The 20393-nt window shown below is 37.3% G+C and overlaps 1 protein-coding gene across 2 annotated transcripts; it reads left to right on the forward strand.

Annotated features, from left to right (window-relative positions):
* Positions 1 to 807: 807 nt before the first annotated feature.
* Positions 808 to 19924, forward strand: LOC131532421 (NACHT, LRR and PYD domains-containing protein 1 homolog). Of its 2 annotated transcripts, none has more exons than XM_058764060.1 (19): positions 808 to 927; positions 1371 to 1433; positions 4124 to 5834; positions 7080 to 7157; positions 7252 to 7326; positions 7504 to 7647; positions 7742 to 7897; positions 8171 to 8257; positions 10245 to 10349; positions 10430 to 11350; positions 12575 to 12642; positions 13093 to 14821; positions 14966 to 15043; positions 15508 to 15582; positions 15697 to 15840; positions 15936 to 16091; positions 17168 to 17257; positions 17520 to 17630; positions 17714 to 19924. In XM_058764060.1, the coding sequence occupies exons 1-19, from the start codon at positions 915 to 917 to the stop codon at positions 18927 to 18929; spliced, it is 7020 nt and encodes a 2339-aa protein (XP_058620043.1). In that variant the 5' UTR covers positions 808 to 914; the 3' UTR covers positions 18930 to 19924. The 2 variants fall into 2 exon arrangements, with proteins under 2 accessions (XP_058620043.1, XP_058620053.1); XM_058764070.1 differs by having other exon boundaries at positions 17520 to 17610; positions 17714 to 17869.
* Positions 19925 to 20393: the final 469 nt, after the last annotated feature.

Genomic DNA, 20393 nt, shown 5'->3' on the forward strand with positions numbered 1-20393 from the left:
CAGCGTGATATTTTACACAAACCTCTAAATTCACGGAAAGATGAGTGTGTGAAGGGAATGAATGTAAACTTAATGGAAGAAAAGAGCGCAAATCAAACACAGCTTGCTGTTGCCTCTCCGTGCAGCTCTCATAAATCAGAGCTTGGCAAGATTATCGAAAATAATACACCATACACGTTCTAGTATTTGTGTATTTAAAAGGCAATGATTTAAACCTTATAGGCTACAATATGATAGGCTACATGAATGAATGGAATAAGCACAGTGCGATCACCAATCAAACAGCCGCGTTGCCGTCTCTCAAAAACCAAACCTGCTCCTGAAGCAGTTTGTCTGCAATGGTGTTCACATTCTTAACACTTTTAATAAGAGCACACTAACCACTGAATTTGTGGCAGCGAATTTGGAAAGTGAAATAAAATGACCAAAATTTGCCTGTCGAATATTATACATCGTAAACTGATTGAATATTTTGTAAGTGAATTCTGGAAGGTGAATATGAATTATTGAATTTTTAATTATGAAAATGTGTGTGAAATATTTTGAATTGAAATATTCACAGCTTAAATAAACAACTATGTTAAATTTCAGGACCTAAAATGCAAGCCCTGGAAATACAAGACATTAAAATGCAAGCACTGTTAATTGCAATGCATCTTTTGTTTTTTTTCGATTTGTGGAATTCAGCATGCTTTATGTTTCAAAAACTTTTCATTATTCTGCTTCCATAAACCCCTGTCAAACTTAACAACTGCTTTCGTTTTCGAAGGCGGAAATCCTGCAACTCTTTGTGTATCTGATTCCGGTTACACAGAGTGAATTTTGCGCTTGTGTGTTAGACACGTCAGATTTGAGCCAAGTACCTGGCAGGCCTATAATTTTTATTCGCGGATCAAGGTCTGTTATCCAACACGATGAGCAGATTTGGTAAGTGAGAGAAACGGCGCGATTTAAATAATTTCCAAACTTCAATAAACTCTAAATTTCTATTTTGTACAATTAAACAACTATCCAATTTATTTTTATAATGATGTGGGTTTTATTTATTTTATTTTATTTTATTTTATATACACTGTTTCGATGTATACATATCATCGTAAGCTACTGGGATAAATTTGTGAATAAGACCTAAGCAGCGCTTATTTAGAGGGTTAGTCTACCTCAGTGATGGTAATAGCAGATGAACTAAAAAAATAAGGACGTGATACAGGAAGAAATATATTCAGAGATAAGAGCAGAACAAACCAACCGGGGCAAAATGAGTAGGCTACTATCTGGAGAGTGAAAAATTACTTTTATTATGTACAAACCTACCAATATTATATGGGTAGTCTAAGTGACCTGTCCTGTCCTGTGGTTCTTGGTAATAGGTGGTTACAGTTGGAAGCACAAGCCTCCCGATCCTGATTCCAAAGTAGCAACCAGACATAAAAGTGAGTGAAAGTTTACCCTGTTATCATCAATATACTGTAGATTTATAGTTCAAGAGATTTACTATGTGTTGTCTGGTTTGAGTAGCCTATTGCAGGTCAATCACTCTTGACCTCTTCAAGAGTGATTGATAGGGGATCAAATACTTATTTCACTCATTAAAATGCAAACAGATTTTTTTGAAATATGTTTTTCTGGATTTTGTTGTTGTTATTCTGTCTCTCACTGTTCAAATAAAACTACCATTAAAATTATAGACTGATTATTTCTTTGCCAGTGGGCAAACGTACAAAATCAGCATGGGATCAAATAATTTTTTCTCCACTGTAAGTACCTCTGTTAAAAGACTAGGTAAATGAGAAAAATGTAAAAAAAAAAAAAAAAGCTGCATAGAGACGGAGCGACACGCATCATAATCTGAAAACCACACCCACGGGGGGAACAATCCAACCCTCTCCATTGGCTTTGTATTCCTTGTCATTTCTGACATATAACAAAAAACAGAACAATGTCTAATAGCTGCTATGTGACAAGGTGCACAATAAACAAGCTAAAAAAAAACAGAACTATGTTTTTATAAGCTGTCGACCCCAAAAAAAACCAGCGTTAAAGGACACAAAATAAAGCACAATGTGTCATATTAGTCTGAGAACTGCAAGGCAAGTTTATTTATATAGAACATTTCGTACACAATGGTAATTCAAAGTGCTTTTCATAAAAGGAAGTATATTTTACTTTTTATGAAAAGCACTTTGAATTACCATTAAAAAATGGTATAATCATTAAAAAAATAATCACAACAATAAAACCAGAAATTTAAAAATGTTTAAAATGATTTAAAAATTGATTTAAAATGAATTTAGAACAGTTAGAAATAAAATGATTATACATAAAATACAGTGCAGTCAGTTCGGACGTAGCACAGTGCTCATTCAACAAATGCACAGCTAAACAGACGAGTTTTGAGTCTGGATTTAAAAGTGGCTAATGTTTTAGCACATCTGATCTCTTCTGGAAGCTGGTTCCAACTGCGGGCAGCATAATAGCTAAAAGACTCCCCTTGTTTTGTGTGAACCCTTGGTATTTCTAACTGACTCAATCCTAATGATCTGAGTGGTCTGTTAGGTTTATATTCAGTGAGCATATCTGCAATGTATTTAGGTCCTAGGCCATTGAGTGATTTATAAACGATTAAAAGTACTTTAAAATCAATCCTAAATTGATTCTAGTCAGATTCCTGGCAGCAGCGTTCTGGATGAGCTGCAGCTGTCTAATGGTCTTCTTTGGAAGGCCGGTGAGGAGACCATTACAATAATCCACCCTGCTGGTGATAAAGGCATGAACAAGTATCTCCAAGTTTTGACTGGAAACAAAACATCTAATTCTTGCAATGTTTTTGAGATGATAGTATGCTGATTTAGTTACTGCTTTGACATGACTACTGAAACTAAGGTCTGTCTCCAGAATCACAACAAGATTCTTGACTTGATTCTTGACTTGATTTGAATGCATACCTAGAGTCAAGGTATGCATTCACCTTGAGAACTTCATCTTTGTTTCCAAATGCAATGACTTCAGTTTTCTCCTTGTTTAACTGAAGAAAGTTCTGGCACATCCAATTATTAATTCATCAATGCACTGGCAGAGGGAGTCAATGGGGCTGTAGTCATTTGGAGATAAGGCTAGGTAAATCTGGGTATCATCAGCATAGCTGTGATAGGCATTTTGGTTCTTTCTCATTATTTGACTTAGTGGGAGCATATACAGGCTAAACAAGAGCGGTGCAAGAATTGAGCCTTGTGGGACTCCGCATGTCATGGACGTCCACTTAGACTTATGCTCTCCTATACACACATAATAACCTCTCCCTTCTAAGTATGACCTGAACCATTTGAGTACCATCCCAGAAAGCCCGATCCAGTTTTCCAGTCTCTCTAGAAGTATGTTATGATTGACAGTGTCAAACGCAGCACTAAGATCTAGTAGTACCAGCACTGATATTTTGCCAGAATCAAAATTAAAGCAAATCTCATTTATTATCTTAATGAGTGCTGTCTCTGTGCTGTGATGCGCTCGGAAACAAGATTGTGTCCTTAAACGGTGTTTTTTTGGGTCGACAGCTTATAAAAACACAGTTCTGGGTTATCATAGCTTTTAGGCATTGTTGGCAGCTTCCTGCAATACAAAGTCTATGGCCTAAATGCGCTCTGTCTCTGTGGTATAAATACTTTTTAATTTAGAATTATTTTAGCAAAATTCAACATTTAAGAATAAATAGCCAGGTTATAAACTACTAATTTGGGAAATTCCGTTTAGGGATTTTTTAATTGAAGACAACAGAGTCCTGGCTGAGACTGTACACACAAAATGACAATTATATTTTCATATATTTAAGTTTGTACTTGTTTAGCGAAAGGGTGAAAAAGTTCCCAGTGCTGATTTTGCTCATTTTCAAGTTGGTCATGTGAATTCACTGTGTTAAAAGAACAGAAATCTACTTGTTGTGTGAGCTTTGCTTTACTCATCGCTGTGGTATTGACAGTAGGCAATAGACCTTTTTTTGCCTGCAAAATTTTGCTGAAATTTTCTAATCTGCCCACACCTTAATACTGACTGTTAGCAAAATTAACTTGTTAATGTTATTTGGCCATTTTTTAACCACTAAAGTAATAACTGTTGTGTCTTTTTGTAGATTGGAGTGACATGATTCTTCAACATAAAGCATTAGTCATTGATAAATGTAAGGTTGCTACAGAGCATAATGTTCCATGTGTGGATCTGGCTGCCCATTATACTGAACCAGTGATCATTCAGAGGAGCAAAGACCAGACTGAGAAATACTATTGTGAACATGTGAGGTCTATGGATGCTTCATCTCATCTGTTATCAAATGACAAGAATCAAAGCATCAGAATAGACCAGCTGTTCAGTCCTGACTGTGATGGAAACACACCGAAAACTGTGATTCTCAGTGGTGATTCTGGAAGAGGGAAATCCTTAACGCTACAGAAGATCATGTTGGACTGGGCATCTGGAGAACTTTACTCTAAAAACTTTGATGTAATGTTTCTGTTTAAGTGTGAAGAGCTGAAGTGTATTTCTGAGCATATGAGCTTATTTGAGCTTTTGAGCTGGAGTTGCAGTTTAACATTGGATCAGATCTCACAGATACTGGAGTTAACACCAGAGAAAGTCCTCTTCCTCATTGATGGAATTGATGAGTATGTATTTCATCCCCCCAGTCATTCGATGTTACTACTCACTAATCCATCCGATAGAGCCCGACTTATGGACATTCTTAGGAGTGTGTTAAAGGGAATCTTACTGCCTGAGTCATTCATGCTTGTCACCACAAGATCTGTAGCTGCTGATACAGTGATGAATCTCCTCAAGGGTCCTCAGCGTTTCACTGAGATTATGGGCTTCTCTGAGAGAGGGGTGCAGGAGTACTTCCAGAAGTTCTTTCAAGATGAGCGGCTCTTCAGGAAAACATATGAGAGTCTGAAAGCAAATGAAAGCCTCCTGACTGCCTGCTCTGTGCCTTTGCTGTGTTGGATGGTCTGTTTTTGTCTGAAGAAACACTTCACAGATGATGATCATGTGATGAGAGAACTAAAGACAACCACCTCCATATATGTGCACTTTGTGTCCACTCTACTGGAGCATCATGACCAGAGTCAGTCTGTCCTCACCATGCTGAGGAGTCTGGGTCAGCGGGCAGAGGAAGGGTTGAAGAAGAGAGAAGGTCTTTTTGTACAGAAGAGTGTGACTGTGACTGGCTTAGATCCTGCTACTAGTGTGTTCTTGTATAAAGATAGTTTGAAAAGAAATAACAGACAGGTGCCAGTGTTCAAGTTTATGCATCCCAGCTTTCAGGAGTTCTTCACAGGTCTTTTTTATGTTTTACTGGATAAAGAACAGTCCTGGGGGAAAGTCACAGAGCTGCTGAACTCCCTGAAAATGAAGGGTATAATCAATAGGCCTTCTCCAGAAAGAAGATCAAATCCCATCCCTTCAGTCATGATGTTTCTCTGTGGTCTCTTAAATGAGAAGGCAAGCAGCTCACTCTTTGAAATGATCGAGTGGACTGTTCCTCAAATCATAAAACTGAAGATAAACCTGCAGGAAAGTGTTCTTACAGTGAGAAGACAGCATGGATGTGAACTGTTTGCTCTGCGCTGTCTCTATGAGCTCCAGGATGAGAAAGTTGTGAGGAGAGCTTTAGGAGATTGGGTATCCATGGATCTGTCTAACGTTTCCCTGAGGAGCACAGACTGTTGGGTGCTGCTGTACTGTCTTCAGTGCTGTTCACACATCAGAGACCTGAACCTCATGTACTGTGATTTAACAGCCGAGAAACTCAAGATTCTTCAGCCAGCACTCTGTATGTGTAAGACTATGAGGTCAGTGTTTTTGTATGGAGAAACACTTGTAAATTGAAACATAATTCTTGATTGACACACTTTTGAAAATACAATGATTAATTATTAGTTTATTATATACAGTCAAACGTTTACATCCCCCTTTCAGAATCATTAAAAATGTTAATTAAAATAATCATCATACAAATCATACAAAATGCATGTTATTGTTTATTTAGTACTGACCTGAATTAGATATTTACATATAGTCCACAAGTAGGGATGTGCAATTAATCGTATTCGATTATCATGCGCATCTCGTCAGTAAAGCCGGTTTTGTGATTAGCAGTAAATCACCATCACCTGCTTTCAGATGGAGCGGCAGTTAATACACAGAGCCGTAGTTCACTGACAAGCTACGCTAAACCGTGTTCATAAACGCAATAAAAATGAAACCGGCTTTACTGACGAGATGTGCATGATAATCGAATATGATTAATTGCACAGCCCTATCCACAAGAGAAAATAATAGTTGAATTTATAAAAATGAAGAGGTTTACAATTTACAGTTTACATCCCCTTGATTCTTAATACTGTGTTGTTACCTGAATGATCCACAGCTGTGTTTTTTTTTTTTGTTTAGTGATAGTTGTTCATGAGTCCCTTGTTTGTCCTGAACAGTTAAACTGCCTGCTGTTCTTCAGAAAAATCCTTCAGGTCCCACAAATTATTTTGTTTTCCTACATTTTTGTGTATTTGAACCCTTTCCAGCAATGACTGTATGATTTTGAGATCCATCTTTTCACACTGAGGACAACTGAGGGACTCATATGTAACTATTACAGAAGGTTTAAACGCTCAGTGATGCTCCAGAAGGAAACAGGATGCATTAAGAGCTGGTGTGTGAAAACTTGTTGAATTTGAAGATCAGGGTAAATGTAACTTATTTTGTCTTCTGGGAAACATGTAACTATGTTCTCTAGCCTCTGAAGGGCTGTACTAAATGAGAAAATATGATATTTAGGCAAAATAAAAATGTACACATCTAGATTCTGTTCAAAAGTTTTCACCCCCAAAACCTTTTTTTTTCAACTGTTTTTGTTTAAAGATAATATTTTTAAAATTACATTAATGATTAAAAAACTTTTCAGTTTCATTTCAAAACAATATGAACTCAACTTGGTTATAATACAGAAAGGTAGTATTTTGTGCAAATGCATTTTATAATAGATCTTTAAAAATATCTGTCCCACTTATATTTGTCATTGACTCATATATCATGTTTAGGTTGTCAGTGGAGCACTTGTCAGAAGTTGAAGATTTGATCCAGATTCTTGGTGAATCGAAAATCCTGAGAGAACTGAAGTAATTTTAAAAGACAACATCCTACCTCCAATACAGCAATATGAAATATCAAACCAGTCATTTGAACAAGCTATCTCTTCTTTGTACTTGGTAGAGTACAGGAGGATGAGAGCAGTGCTAAGAGTCCTAGATGGTCACTTAACTTGTCAATCACTCGTGGAGATGCCTTGTAAGAACTTTTGCACATTCATTGTAATCCTTCTAATAAAGAATAATTTATAGACTAATTCTATAGTCTTGTAAAGAAAAAAATAGGTTCCAGAACACAACATACATTCTTATGTACATTCTTAGGGAGTGTACCTTGCTGTTATCAAATGTTTTTCTGTGTTTTTGTCTGTTTCAGGTTATCTTTGAGCTCCTCAGAGAAGAATCCGTCATTCCTAGCAGCCTTAAACATCAGTATTACATGTCCACAGTCAGAGATTTCCAGCTTTGACTGGTCACTCTTCTTACAGAGACTCAGCAAGGCAGCAAAAGTAGCAGAAGAGTAAGAAAAATACTAATTTTGCCATTGCTCTATTTATCTCATCAGTAGCTTTACTGTTCTCTATACATGCAACAACTATTTACATCTTTTGCAGTTCTTCAGCTCTACATGAGCGTGTCAGTTTGCTACTGTCTTCATTTCACTTTGTGGGTTTGAAGACGTTGGATCTAAAGCTGGTCAGTCTGAATGAAAGCTGGGCTTCTGGGATAATTTCCCTGGTCCAGACCTGCACCAATCTACAGCAGCTCAGGTAAGACCATTTACTGTAGTGCCAGGCTTTAGTTTTTGTCTGTTCCTCACACAAAGGGGAGGCTTGAATCTTTAGTGAGCCAAGGGTGAAGTCTTTAAAACAGTTGGCTGCAATTCTACATTATAGATTTGATAATAATAAATACTAGTTTATTTAGAATAGTTTAAATGTGCTGCAGGCTAACTGAACAGACCTGAACTCAACACTTTTTTAATTATGTTATTGCTAAGGTGTTTTACTCATATTGGTGTTTGTGTATCAACAATGTTGCAGTGTCTGTGCTGATTTGCTGTTAGAAGAGGGAGTCATGCTGCTGAAGAAATCACTGACAGATCCACACTGCACTGTGATCATTGAAGGGTATGTATGAACGCAACAGTTGTCCATTTGATATACTTAGTTTGAAGATGCTCTTTTTATTTTAACTAAATTAAAGCCACATAAGAAATAACTTACTTAAAGGTGGGGTATGTATTTTTCTCAAAAACAAAGTCGGGCTCAGTACTAAAACAAACTTGTAGTCAATCAGCAGTAAGGGGCGTGTCTACTCATGATCCGGACTCCGGAGGAGAGAGAGCGTTCAGTGCACACGACAGACATTAGCCGAGCTGAGCGACGACAGAAAGATAGAGATGGTGGATAAAAAAAGAAAAACAAAAGTGGAAAACGTCTGTGGAACAAAAGAAGGCTTACACCGTGTGTACACTGCGCTGCAACAGCTAAAGTCTGTCTACACTGGACACGACAAAGCGACCATTGAAAATCATTTGAACTTTGTGTCAATATGTCATAAATAGAACGCAGCAGCAGTTTACTGTCAGGGGTTTGTCGTGTCGCGGCGCAGCATCCAGTGTAGACAGTGTCACTGATTGTAATGAGTTCTATAGTATTTTGTTGCACCGTTGCACTTGTGTCCGGTGTAGACACAGTGTTACGATGAGGCAAGAAGTAGGAACTGTGTAAATATCGGATCAGCTTTCCAGCGCTGGAGAGAACTCAAGGAGCGGGAAGGCCTGTGATCAGGCGCCGAGGTTGCTTTGTTTCTTCTCGATAGGTGAGTAACATTGGTTTTGCTTTGTTTCACAGAACTAATCGTTGCCTGGGATGCGTACTTATGTGTGAGGCGGAGCTATCAAAATAGGGGCGAGACCCTTTTGGGGTAGCTGCGTGTTTGTTTTGGTGATTTCAAATGTCAACATTGGCTACCAGAATCACTTACCCAACCTTTAAGATACAGTGTGCATATATATTATGATGCGTTAATCTGCAAATTAGGCCTATTAGGTCCACTGAAAATATAATTTTTAACTGTTTATCAAGGTGATATTTAGCTATTAAAGTGAGTCTTTGTTTTTATTTGTTTTTCAAAATAAATCAGAATTACCCTCATGTTTTGGGTTAAAGGGGTCATATGATGCGATTACTTGTTTTCGTTTTCTTTAGTGTGTTATGTGCATGTATAAGTTCTGCAGAGTTACAAAGCTCAAAGTCTCCCACAAGAGGACTTATTCTATCTAAAAGAGAAGCCTGATCCAGACCGGGCTAAAACGCCTCATTAAAACACGCCCCCACATGTCTACGTCACGATGTGGAAATATTTGCATAATGCCGCCCAAATGTTCAGGCAAAGAAAGATGGTGTGGTTTCAGTAACCGCAGTAGTGTTGATGCAGCCATGTCAGGGAGATGCTGTGTGTTTCAATGCGAAAGCAAAAGCACTTTATTTGGCCTTCCGGAAGTAGATGCAATTAGGAAATCATTGGTTAATATTTGTTTACAACAGAACAGCACAACCGTATGGACGACAGTTTCGTGAACCTAGGAGAGTACAAGGCGTACAAGGGGGGTTTCATTTCGATGCGTGCTTGTGGTGTTCAGCCAATCACAATGCACTGGGTCCGCTGGTCAGTCAGAGCAGACTGCGCTTGTCGGCTTTGTAGAAAATGACGCATTTGAGAGAGGCGGGGTATAGAGGAACTACAATGATGTACAGTATTTGAAAAACAATTTGTTTTTTGAACATTAAAGCATGTCAACATATTCTGTTACACCAAACAAAAATAATGATCTTTAAAAAAGCATCATATGACCCCTTTAAACTTTAGGTTCCAAAATCTGGATAATTAATAGTATGAATTTAAATTCTCACTTTAGTGTGATTTAGAGAGGTGGTTTTAAAATACAGTCACCATTATGGATATTAACAAAAACATTGTTTCTTTTTTATAATATGTTTTTTTTTTTTTTTGCTGGGTGAGAGTATGGACAAAACCTACAAAAGCTTCAAGGAGAATGTTGATATGTTTTGCATATTTTTATTTATCCTGGTTTCCTCCATCTTTATCAAGGAGGAAGTGCAGTAAACCCACTGACTATTGCAAAGAACTGGACTGCAGTCACAGCTGTTATGAAAAAGTTCATTTCAAACCAAAAGTTTTGGAACAGCTGAAGAAGTGAGGTCATCTTATCATTTTGTATGCTTTCTTTTTATACGTTTATTATCTCATTTATCATCATCATCTCTGCACTCCAGGTTGAACATATCTGAGCCTGAACCCTCTGGACTGAATCTTCAGCCGCTCCCAGTGTGTCAGTCTTGTGTTCACATTGTTGACTCTGATCAGTGGGTTCAGGTGGAGCCGTTAGCCTGTACAGATGAAGGAGGGTCAGAGTTCAGGATCAGCACCCCGGCGGGTCGATTCGAGTGCAGCAGGACTAGAATGCAATGGGTCTGTGCTGGTGACGTCACTCTCCAGTACCGTGCAGTGGATGGACGTTTCCTCAGTGAAGAGCTGGAGAGGCTTCAGTGTGAGCGAATTGGTCCTGTGATTGATGTGACCGTGATCTCAGGGAAACTGGAGGAGGCCCATCTACCTCATTACGCCTGTTTAGCAGAGTCAGACCCCTGTCTCAAATATGCTGTAAAAGTCCTCAGCGTCAAAGATGAGGTAGTGATCTTGAAATCAGTGGAGCTGACTTGTTTTCATGCCAAAATACTCAAACCATCCATTTGGCCTACCACAGTTATTAAAGAAAAAGGCATCCCTGTTGAACAACATTTAGATCTTCTTATCTTCATGACAAACGAGGATCCTCTTATTCTCCATGTCTACTTTCTTCCACTGTTTGATACTTTTTCAAAGGAAAAAATTAAGCAGGAAGAAACAGCAAATAATCCTCATGCCCTTGAAATTGAGCACCCTAGCCCTAGCATGAAAATTCAAATGGACACACCACACGTTCTTAAAGTATCCGGTGCCAGTGTACATCCCGAAGAAGGGATTACATTTTTAAGCAGTATTCACCCAGTCTTCTTCAAAATCAAACGAGACATAGATGGGGACGTTCAGATGACTCTCATCAAACAGCAGCACGAAATGTTTGTGTGGAAAACAATCATTTGGAAAGACAAACTTAATCAGAAAAAAAAAGAAATGAGAGATTTAATTGCCAGGTATGTTAAACCTGATATATTTGATTCTGAAATCACATATACAAGGGTTCCTCAAATCTTACCTTGGAGGGCCAGTGCCCTGCAAAGTTTAACTCCGACCCTAATCAAAAACACCTGAGCAAGCTCATCAAGTTCTTCAGGATCCTTAGAAAGTCACAGGTAAGTGAGTTTGATCAGCGTTTGAGCTAAACTGTGCAGGTCAGTGGCCCTCCAGAAAGATCTATTAGAAAGTGAATTCAAATTATATGATTTCAGGAAGAGGAGCTTTAACTCTTTGAAGAACTTGTATGTTCCGATTCTTAACCCTCTGGTGTTTTGTTCTGTCATTTTGGATGAAAAAAGGTTTGATTTTTAAAAAAATCACAGCTAACCATGATGCATTAACTGACACTTTAACATTCAAAAATCTAAATTATGGCAAAAACTAGTTTTTGATCATTCCTAAATATATATCCAAATGAAAAACCTGAAGTAGTAATGTCTGAAAACATGTGGGAATACACAGCCCTGTATATATTTCTATACAGATTATTTTCTTGAAAATAGAATACAATAACGATTTCTTTTTTTATAATTTTTAAAATAAATGGTCCATATTTTAGATGTGAATATTGTTTAGTAACTTGAAACACCAAAAAATGTCATTAAAATTATATACATTTATAGTCTAAAGTCAGTTTTGACCATGAATACAATGAGTGTGACTCCTAAATGAACAATACCAGAGGGTTAATAATCTCTTATATGAAGAAAGCCAAGATACACTGTTTTATCATGTAATTAATAAAAAGATGTTGTTTAATGGATACTGTTTAAAGAAAACAATGTGTAAACTGAACTGAACTGATGTTAATTGAAAATGATGTAATATGAAGTATTTTTATAACTTAGTTAGACAGCACTCAAATGGTAACCTTGTAACCTTCAAAATCTCATAAAACACAGACTGCTGCAATATATTTGGTCTGATAAGATCATTGAATCTAAGAAAATTTGTACAGGATTTATTTCCATATTCTCATGTGATAAATCAATTTGACTCTATCATCCAGTTTGACATGGCATAGGTACATGGCTATGGTTTAGGCACTTTGATAAGTGAATTTTGGAATTACAAATAAAATAATACAGTGCTATTTCTGTTTTGTTTTTTTTTTTTTTTTTCACACATGCTCCAAATTGTGTAACAGTGTATATGTTAATCTTTCTTAAATTAATTTGTAGGTTTGGCAGGTTGTCCACAGAAATGAGAAAGCACATCCCTGAAGGACAGAAGCAGAAGCCACGGAAAGGTACAAACGATACTGCATCTATCATTAATGCTTTCAAAAATATTTTTCTTTTTGTTGAATATTTGCAATTCTTTTACATTGTCAAAACTTAATTTAATTACGTACATCTTCATTTTGTAAAATGTTTTGTTGCTTGTGTCGAGAATACATGAATTATTTTCACCTGCCTTGAAAACACTTGGATTTTGAGTTTGGATGCCACACAGTCAGTAAATTTAAGCTATTAAGATAAACTAAATTTGTATGTAAACGAACATAAATATTTTGTTTTTAAGAAATTTGGCTTTAAAAAAACTTTTCAGGGTGAATAGAAAGTACAAAAGAACAGGATTTGTTCGAAAAATAAATCTTTTATAACACTGTTAGCCATTAAATTGATTGTTCATGTCCTTATGTATTTTTTTAAACCATTAAAGTCAATAACTGCTGTACTCTTCTGTTTTTCTGTAGGTTGGAGTGACATAATTCTTCACTATAAAGCATCAGTCATTGATAAATGTAAGTTTGTGAAAGAGTGTAATCTTCCATCTAATGAACATGTGGAGCTGGCAGGCCGTTATACTGAACCAATGATCATTCAGAAGAGCAAAGAGCAGAATCAGAAATACTATCGTGAACATGTGAGGTCTGCACATGCTTCTGGATTGAATACATCCTCTCAACTTTTATCAAATGACAAGAATCACAGCATCAGAATAGACCAGCTGTTCAGTCCCAACAGTGATGGAAAAACACCAAAAACTGTGATTCTCAGTGGAGATTCTGGAAGAGGAAAATCCTTCATGTTACAGAAGATCATGTTGGACTGGGCATTTGGAAAACTTTACTACAAAAACTTTGATGTAGTTTTCCTATTGAAGTGTGAAGACCTGAAGTGTATTTCTGAGGAGATGAGCCTGAGTGAGCTCTTGAGCTGGAGTTGCAGTTTAAGATCAGATCAGATCTCACAGATACTGGAGTTAACACCAGAGAAAGTCCTCATCCTCATTGATGGAATTGATGAGTATGTATTTCATCCCCCCAGTCATTCGATGTTACTACTCACTAATCCATCCGATAGAGCCCGACCTATGGACATTCTTAGGAGCATCTTGAGGAAATTATTGCTCCCTGAGTCATTCATGCTTGTCACCACAAGATCGATAGCTGCTGATACAGTGATGAATCTCCTCAAGGGTCCTCAGCGTTTCACTGAGATTGTGGGCTTCTCTGAGAGAGGGGTGCAGGAGTACTTCCAGAAGTTCTTTCAGGATGAGAAACTCTTCAGGAAAACATATGAGAGTGTGAAGATAAATGAAAGCCTCCTGACTGCCTGCTCTGTGCCTTTACTGTGTTGGATGGTCTGTTTTTGTCTGAAGAAACACTTCACAGATGATGATCGTGTGATGAGAGAACTAAAGACAACCACCTCCATATATGTGCACTTTGTGTCCACTCTACTGGAGCATCATGACCAGAGTCAGTCTGTCCTCACCATGCTGAGGAGTCTGGGTCTGCTGGCAGAGGAAGGGATGAAGAAGCGAGAAGGTCTTTTTGTACAGAAGAGTGTGACTGTGACTGGCTTAGATCCAGCTACTAGTGTGTTCTTGTATAAAGATAGTTTGAAAAGAATTAACAGACAGGTGCCAGTGTTCAAGTTTATGCATTTCAGCTTTCTGGAGTTTTTCACTGCTCTTTATTATGTTTTACTGGATAAAGAACAGTCCTGGCGGAAAGTCAAAGAGCTGCTGAACTCACTGAAAATGAAGGGTATAATCAATAGGTCTTCTCCAGAAAGAAGATCAAATCCCATCCCTTCAGTCATGATGTTTTTCTGTGGTCTCTTAAATGAGGAGGTGAGCAGCTCACTCTTTGAAATGATCAAGTGGACTGTTCCTCAAATCATAAAACTGAAGATAAACCTGCAGGAAAGTGTTCTCACAATGAGAAGACAGCATGGATGTGAACTGTTTGCTCTGCGCTGTCTGTATGAGCTCCAGGATGAGGAAGTTGTGAGGAGAGCTTTAGGAGATTGGCTGAATCTGTATAACGTTTCCCTGAGGAGCACAGACTGTTGGGTGCTGCTGTACTGTCTTCAGTGCTGTCCACACATCAGAGACCTGAACCTCATGTACTGTGATTTAACAGCCGAGAAACTCAAGATTCTTCAGCCAGCGCTTTGTATGTGTGAGACTCTAAGGTCAGTGTGTTTGCATGGAGAAACGCTTGTAAATTCAAACTTAATTCTTGATTGAAACTCATTTTAAAATACATTTACTACATTTATTAATAAACACTTGTAAAGCATTTAGTTTCTAAATGAATTTCTTGTGTTTGACTCAAGGTTGTCTGTAAAGCACCTGTCAGAAGTTGGAGATTTGATCCAGATTCTTGGTAAATCTAAATTCTTGAAAAAAATGAGGTAATTTTAACAAACATCCTGCATCTGATAAAGCCATATGAAATATTTAAACAACTAATGAATTATTGTATTTAACGGAAGAGGATTAGGGCCAAGCAATAAAAAAATAATAATAAAACCATTTTGAGAATAAAGTCGTTATGTTTCGAGATAAAACTAGTTAAATTTTGAGAAAAAAAGTCAAAATAAAATGTTGAGAATAAACTAATTTAATTACAAGAAAAAAAGTCAGTGTTTCAAGAAAAAAAACTCGTTAAATATCTAGAAAAAGGTAGAGAATAAACACACTTGTCATTCATTTAATCTCAACATTTTATTTTGACATTTTTCTTGAAATTTAACTAATTTAATCTCGTAATATAATGACTTTAATCTCGATGTTTTTTTATTTATTATTGCTTGGCCCTAATTCTCTTACGTATTGTATTTAAATGAATTTATGATACATTTTTTGTTCCTGGTAGGGTTCAGGAAAGCGAGAACAGTGCTAAGAGTCCCAGATGGTCACTTGATCTGTCAGTCACTCATGGAGATGTTCTGTAAGAAACTATAACACATAGGTTGTAATCGCTTATCAAAAGCAAGAACACTGCAGCTATAGTGAGTGTACGATGCTGTTATCAAATGTTTCTCTGTGTTTCTGTCTGTTTCAGGTTGACTTTGAGCTCCTCAGAGAAGAACCCATCATTTCCAGCAGTCTTAAACATCAGTCTTACATGTCCACAATCAGAGATATCCAGCACTGACTGGACACTCTTCTTACAGAGACTCAGCAAGGCAAGAAAAGTAGCAGAAGAGTAAGAAAATTATTATTTTTGCCATTGCTCTGTTTATCTCATCAGTAGATTTACCGTTAATTCATACTTTTTTGTGGTCAAATATATTTTTGCAGTTCTTCATCTCTTGATGAGCATGTCAGTTTGCTGCTGTCTTCATTTCACACTGTGGGTTTGAAGACGTTGAATCTGAAGCTGGTCAGTCTGAATGAGAGCTGGGCTTCTGGGATTATTTTCCTCGCCCAGACCTGCACCAGTCTACAGGAGCTCAGGTAAGATCATTTGCTTTTATTCATGAAACTGATTTCTGTCATGTCCTTTGATACCATATACAATGGCCCCATAAAGTTACTGGATGCTTAAGTCACACTTTAGAGCACATAAACTTTCATGAACTTAAAGATGTTTATGTAAGGGTATAGTTTTGATCGGTTCCTCACACAAAGCTATTGTATGGCTTCAGATGAGACGCAATATAGGAGGTAAATAATGTAACTGATTTTTATGATGATTTTATAGTACTTTTGCATCATATTTCAGAAGCTCCAGATCCCATTTATTGTAATATAACCGACAGCTATTTTATTTAGAACATGCCCTTTTGTTACATGTCCTTTCGAGAACACATCTGAAACCACAAGGTTGAGTAAATAATGACAAAATTCTCATCATTGAGTGGACATGTACTTGGGTGATCCCTAAAAATCAATACGCTGCAAGTCCACATTATATTTTTTGTTTATCATAATTAATAGTATAAACTCCCTCTCTCTGGTGAATGTGTGCTGCAGGCTGACTGAACAGTCACTATTTGTTATAAAATATATATATATATATATATATATATATATATATATATATATATATAAATAAAATAATAATTATTTTTATATTAAAAAGGTCCCACATTATATTAGGTGCCTTTACTGTGTCTACTTCTCTCAAAAAAAAAAAGCTTATTCATGTTTGTGTTCATGCTGTATTGCAAAACTCTTTTAGATGGGATGAAGTTAAGTTTAGGAACAGACTTGTTGGTATGGTTGGGTTTAATGGTGTTAAGGGGTAGGTGTAGGTGTAATTATAGATGTAACTACAGAAATTACTTACAGATGCATGCAAGTACATGGAGATATTTCTTATATTACAATGAACTTTCATTTTATAGTACAATGGAAATGTACTGTATCAAATGATTGACTTAAATGTTAGTACATAGTAGTTAAGAACCGTAATACAAAGTGGGCAAAAAATATTTTGCTTTGAAAGCAGTGCAAAATTATTGTGTTATTATTAAAGTTATTATCTTGATTCTTTGCTTATTGATGTTTGTGTAACATTAATATTTTAGTGTCAGTGTCACTGGATTGCTTTTGGAGGAGGGGCTCATGATACTGAAGAAATCACTGACGGATCCACACTGCACTGTGATCATTGAAGGGTTTGTGTGTTCAGTGTGCTTTTTTAATGCATAGTTTAGATGCAACTAGTTTAAAACAAAAACACATGACAAATTACTTTAATTAGGATAGAAACTAAAAATCTACAAAACTTTATTGCTGAAAATTTTGAAATACAGTCATGATATTGGTATAGATCTAACAAAAACATGGTTTCTTGTTTCCTACAAAAGATTGAAAAGCATGCTGGTGGTATATTTTGCATCTTTTTTTAAAATCCTGGTTTCCTCCATGTTTATCAAGGAGGAAGTGCAGTAAATCCACTAACCGCTGCAAAGAACAGGACTGGAGTCACAGCTGTAATGAGAAAGTGGAGATTCACTTCAGACCAAAGGTTTTGAAAAAGCTGGAAGAGTGAGATCATCTTATATTTTTATAGATTGTTTCTCTTTCATACATTTATCATTTTATTTATCATTGTAATCCCTGTTCTCTAGGCCGACCATCTCTGACTCTGAACCGTCTGGACTGAATCTTCAGCCGCTCCCAGTGTGTCAGTCTTGTGTTCACATTGTTGACTCTGATCAGTGGGTTCAGGTGGAGCCGTCAGTCTGTACAGATGAAGGAGGGTCAGAGTTCAGGATCAGCACCCCGGCGGGTCGATTCGAGTGCAGCAGGACCAGAATGCGATGGGTCTGTGCTGGTGACGTCACTCTCCAGTACCGTGCAGTGGATGGACGTTTCCTCAGAGCAGAGCTGGAGAGACTTCAGTGTGAGCGAATTGGTCCTGTGATTGATGTGACAGTGATCTCAGGGAAACTGGAGGAGGCTCATCTGCCTCATTACGCCTGTTTAGCAGAGTCTGACCCCTCTCTCAGAGATGCTGTGAAGCTCCTCAGTGTTGAAGATGAGGGAATATCCTTGGAATCAGTGGAGCTGACTCGTTTTCATGCCAAAATACTCCAACCATCTTTTTCTCCTAAAACGGTGCTTATGAAACTAGGGATACCAGTAAAAGTTCACTGTGATCTACTGATCTTCATGACACAAAAGAACCCCATCATTCTCCATGCGTATTTTTTCCCATCAGATTCACTTTTTAAAGAAAAAATTAAAACAGAGGAAAAACTGAGTCATCCAATCAAGTGTTCAAGACCTGAAACCCCACTGCGGATGAAGAAACAACACAGTCTTGAGGTTCCTGGCGCTTCTGTCCAACCCGAAGCAATCAAATTAAGAGGAGACATTGAGCCAAACTTCTTTCAGGTCAAACATCCTGTGGTCGATGACATCAATATGTCTCTCAGCCGAGTGGATGATCAGAAATCAGTTTGGACTGCAACGATTTGGAAAGAATTAATCAACATGCATCCAAACAGGACTGAGACTTTGTTTCAATCTGGACAAAACCAAAATGCACCACGATTGACTGTCAACTTTGATAAAGTTCAGTTTTTTGATAGAAATTGGTGTGCTCTTATTAAAAGTGTTGAGAATGTGAATAACATCGCAGACAAACTGCTGCAGAAGCAAATCATTCATGAAGAATTATATTCTGAAATCACACATCCTAATTCAACCAGTGAAGCCAGCATGAGGAAGATCTGCAGCACAGTGCGTAAAGGTAGTGACACTGTGAAAGAAATGTTCATCTCCATTCTTCTGGAAGAAGATCCCGACCTTTTAAATCATCTGCCTTTACCTGAATCTTAACCTTTTTTGCTCTATGATTCTACATTGTATTTTACATAATTTGGGAAATGATGTAAACTACAAAAGACCAATGCACTGGAGAGCTCGCCTTACTATACTGCAGCTTTTGGAGAACAGTATTTTAGCAAATCATATTCACTGTTAAAGAACATTCAAATGCTCTGCTTGTCTTTAAAAATGAAAGGGGAAAAACCGTTGCAATATATTTTCCTGTCAGATAAGAACACTGAATAATGTGAATGCCAAATATTTCTGTACAGGTTCATTTCAGTTGTGTTGTAATGCTTGACGGTTCGTGACATATCCTTGGAAGAACTCTGCATTTGCCATTGTGACTTACCTATGATGAATTTACGGCTGAGCGCAGACATTTCACTCATGTTGGATGCATCAACGTCACATTTACATAGGCCGTATTATTTGAATTCGTGACTGGTAGATGGAATTATAAAATAACAATTTCAAAAAAGCGTTTCTGTTCAGAACTATAAAATTTGATTTCATTTCTGTTTCTGGTTATGTTCCTGTCAAAATTTCTATCGTTTCTGTTTTCGTTCCTTGAACTGGTTCAGAGCCCTGGTGCAGACAGACAATATTAAGAAAAGGGAAAAAATGATGTAAGAATTAGGAAAAATGGGATTAACAGGAATAAAGGATTTATTGGAATGGGGTGAATGAACAGGCAAAAGAACAGGACTGGTGAGGAGAATATGATTTAATGAACATTACAGGGTAAACTAGTGGCCATAGTGCAACACATTTGGATGCAAACTGCCATTAAATCCCAAAGAAGAAGAAGAACTCAGTAGAGAAAGAAACTGAAACTTAAGAGTTGTTGAGCTGTTATAGGCAATGTCTCTATGTAAAATGTGAACGGCAGAAGCATTTAGGCTATTTCTTGAAATCCTGATACCATGACTGGAAATATCCGGTGACCACACTTTTTGCATTGGATGTCTTACTGGAACCTTCATTTTATTTAAGAATAAAGTTGTGCTAACACCTCTGATTGGCTATTGCCTTCAAGAAATCTCAAGCATCAAGAAAGCTTGAGCATGCTTGATTGATGTGTGAGAACCAATGCGGTTTCAATGGGGATGGGGGGGTGCACGATAAAGTGACCTATTGGTCCCATCTAGGTGCCCCCAGAATGTGATTTCTAGGGCTGATATCAATGCAGTGGCGGATCTAGGATTTTTTAGAAGCAGGGGCCACAATGGGGCCACCATTTACAGAGAGGGGCCAAGTTTATCGTTCAAGTCTTTGGAAACTTTAACAATAACAGCTTAAATATTTCCGTATGTGTGTGTGTATATATATATATATATATATATATATATATATATATATATATATATACAGTGAGGAAAATAAGTATTTGAACACCCTGCTATTTTGCAAGTTCTCCCACTTAGAAATCATGGAGGGGTCTGAAATTGTCATCGTAGGTGCATGTCCACTGTG

The sequence above is a fragment of the Onychostoma macrolepis genome, chromosome 02 (genome assembly GCF_012432095.1).
Source record: "Onychostoma macrolepis isolate SWU-2019 chromosome 02, ASM1243209v1, whole genome shotgun sequence".
NCBI classification, from domain to species: Eukaryota; Metazoa; Chordata; class Actinopteri; order Cypriniformes; family Cyprinidae; genus Onychostoma; species Onychostoma macrolepis.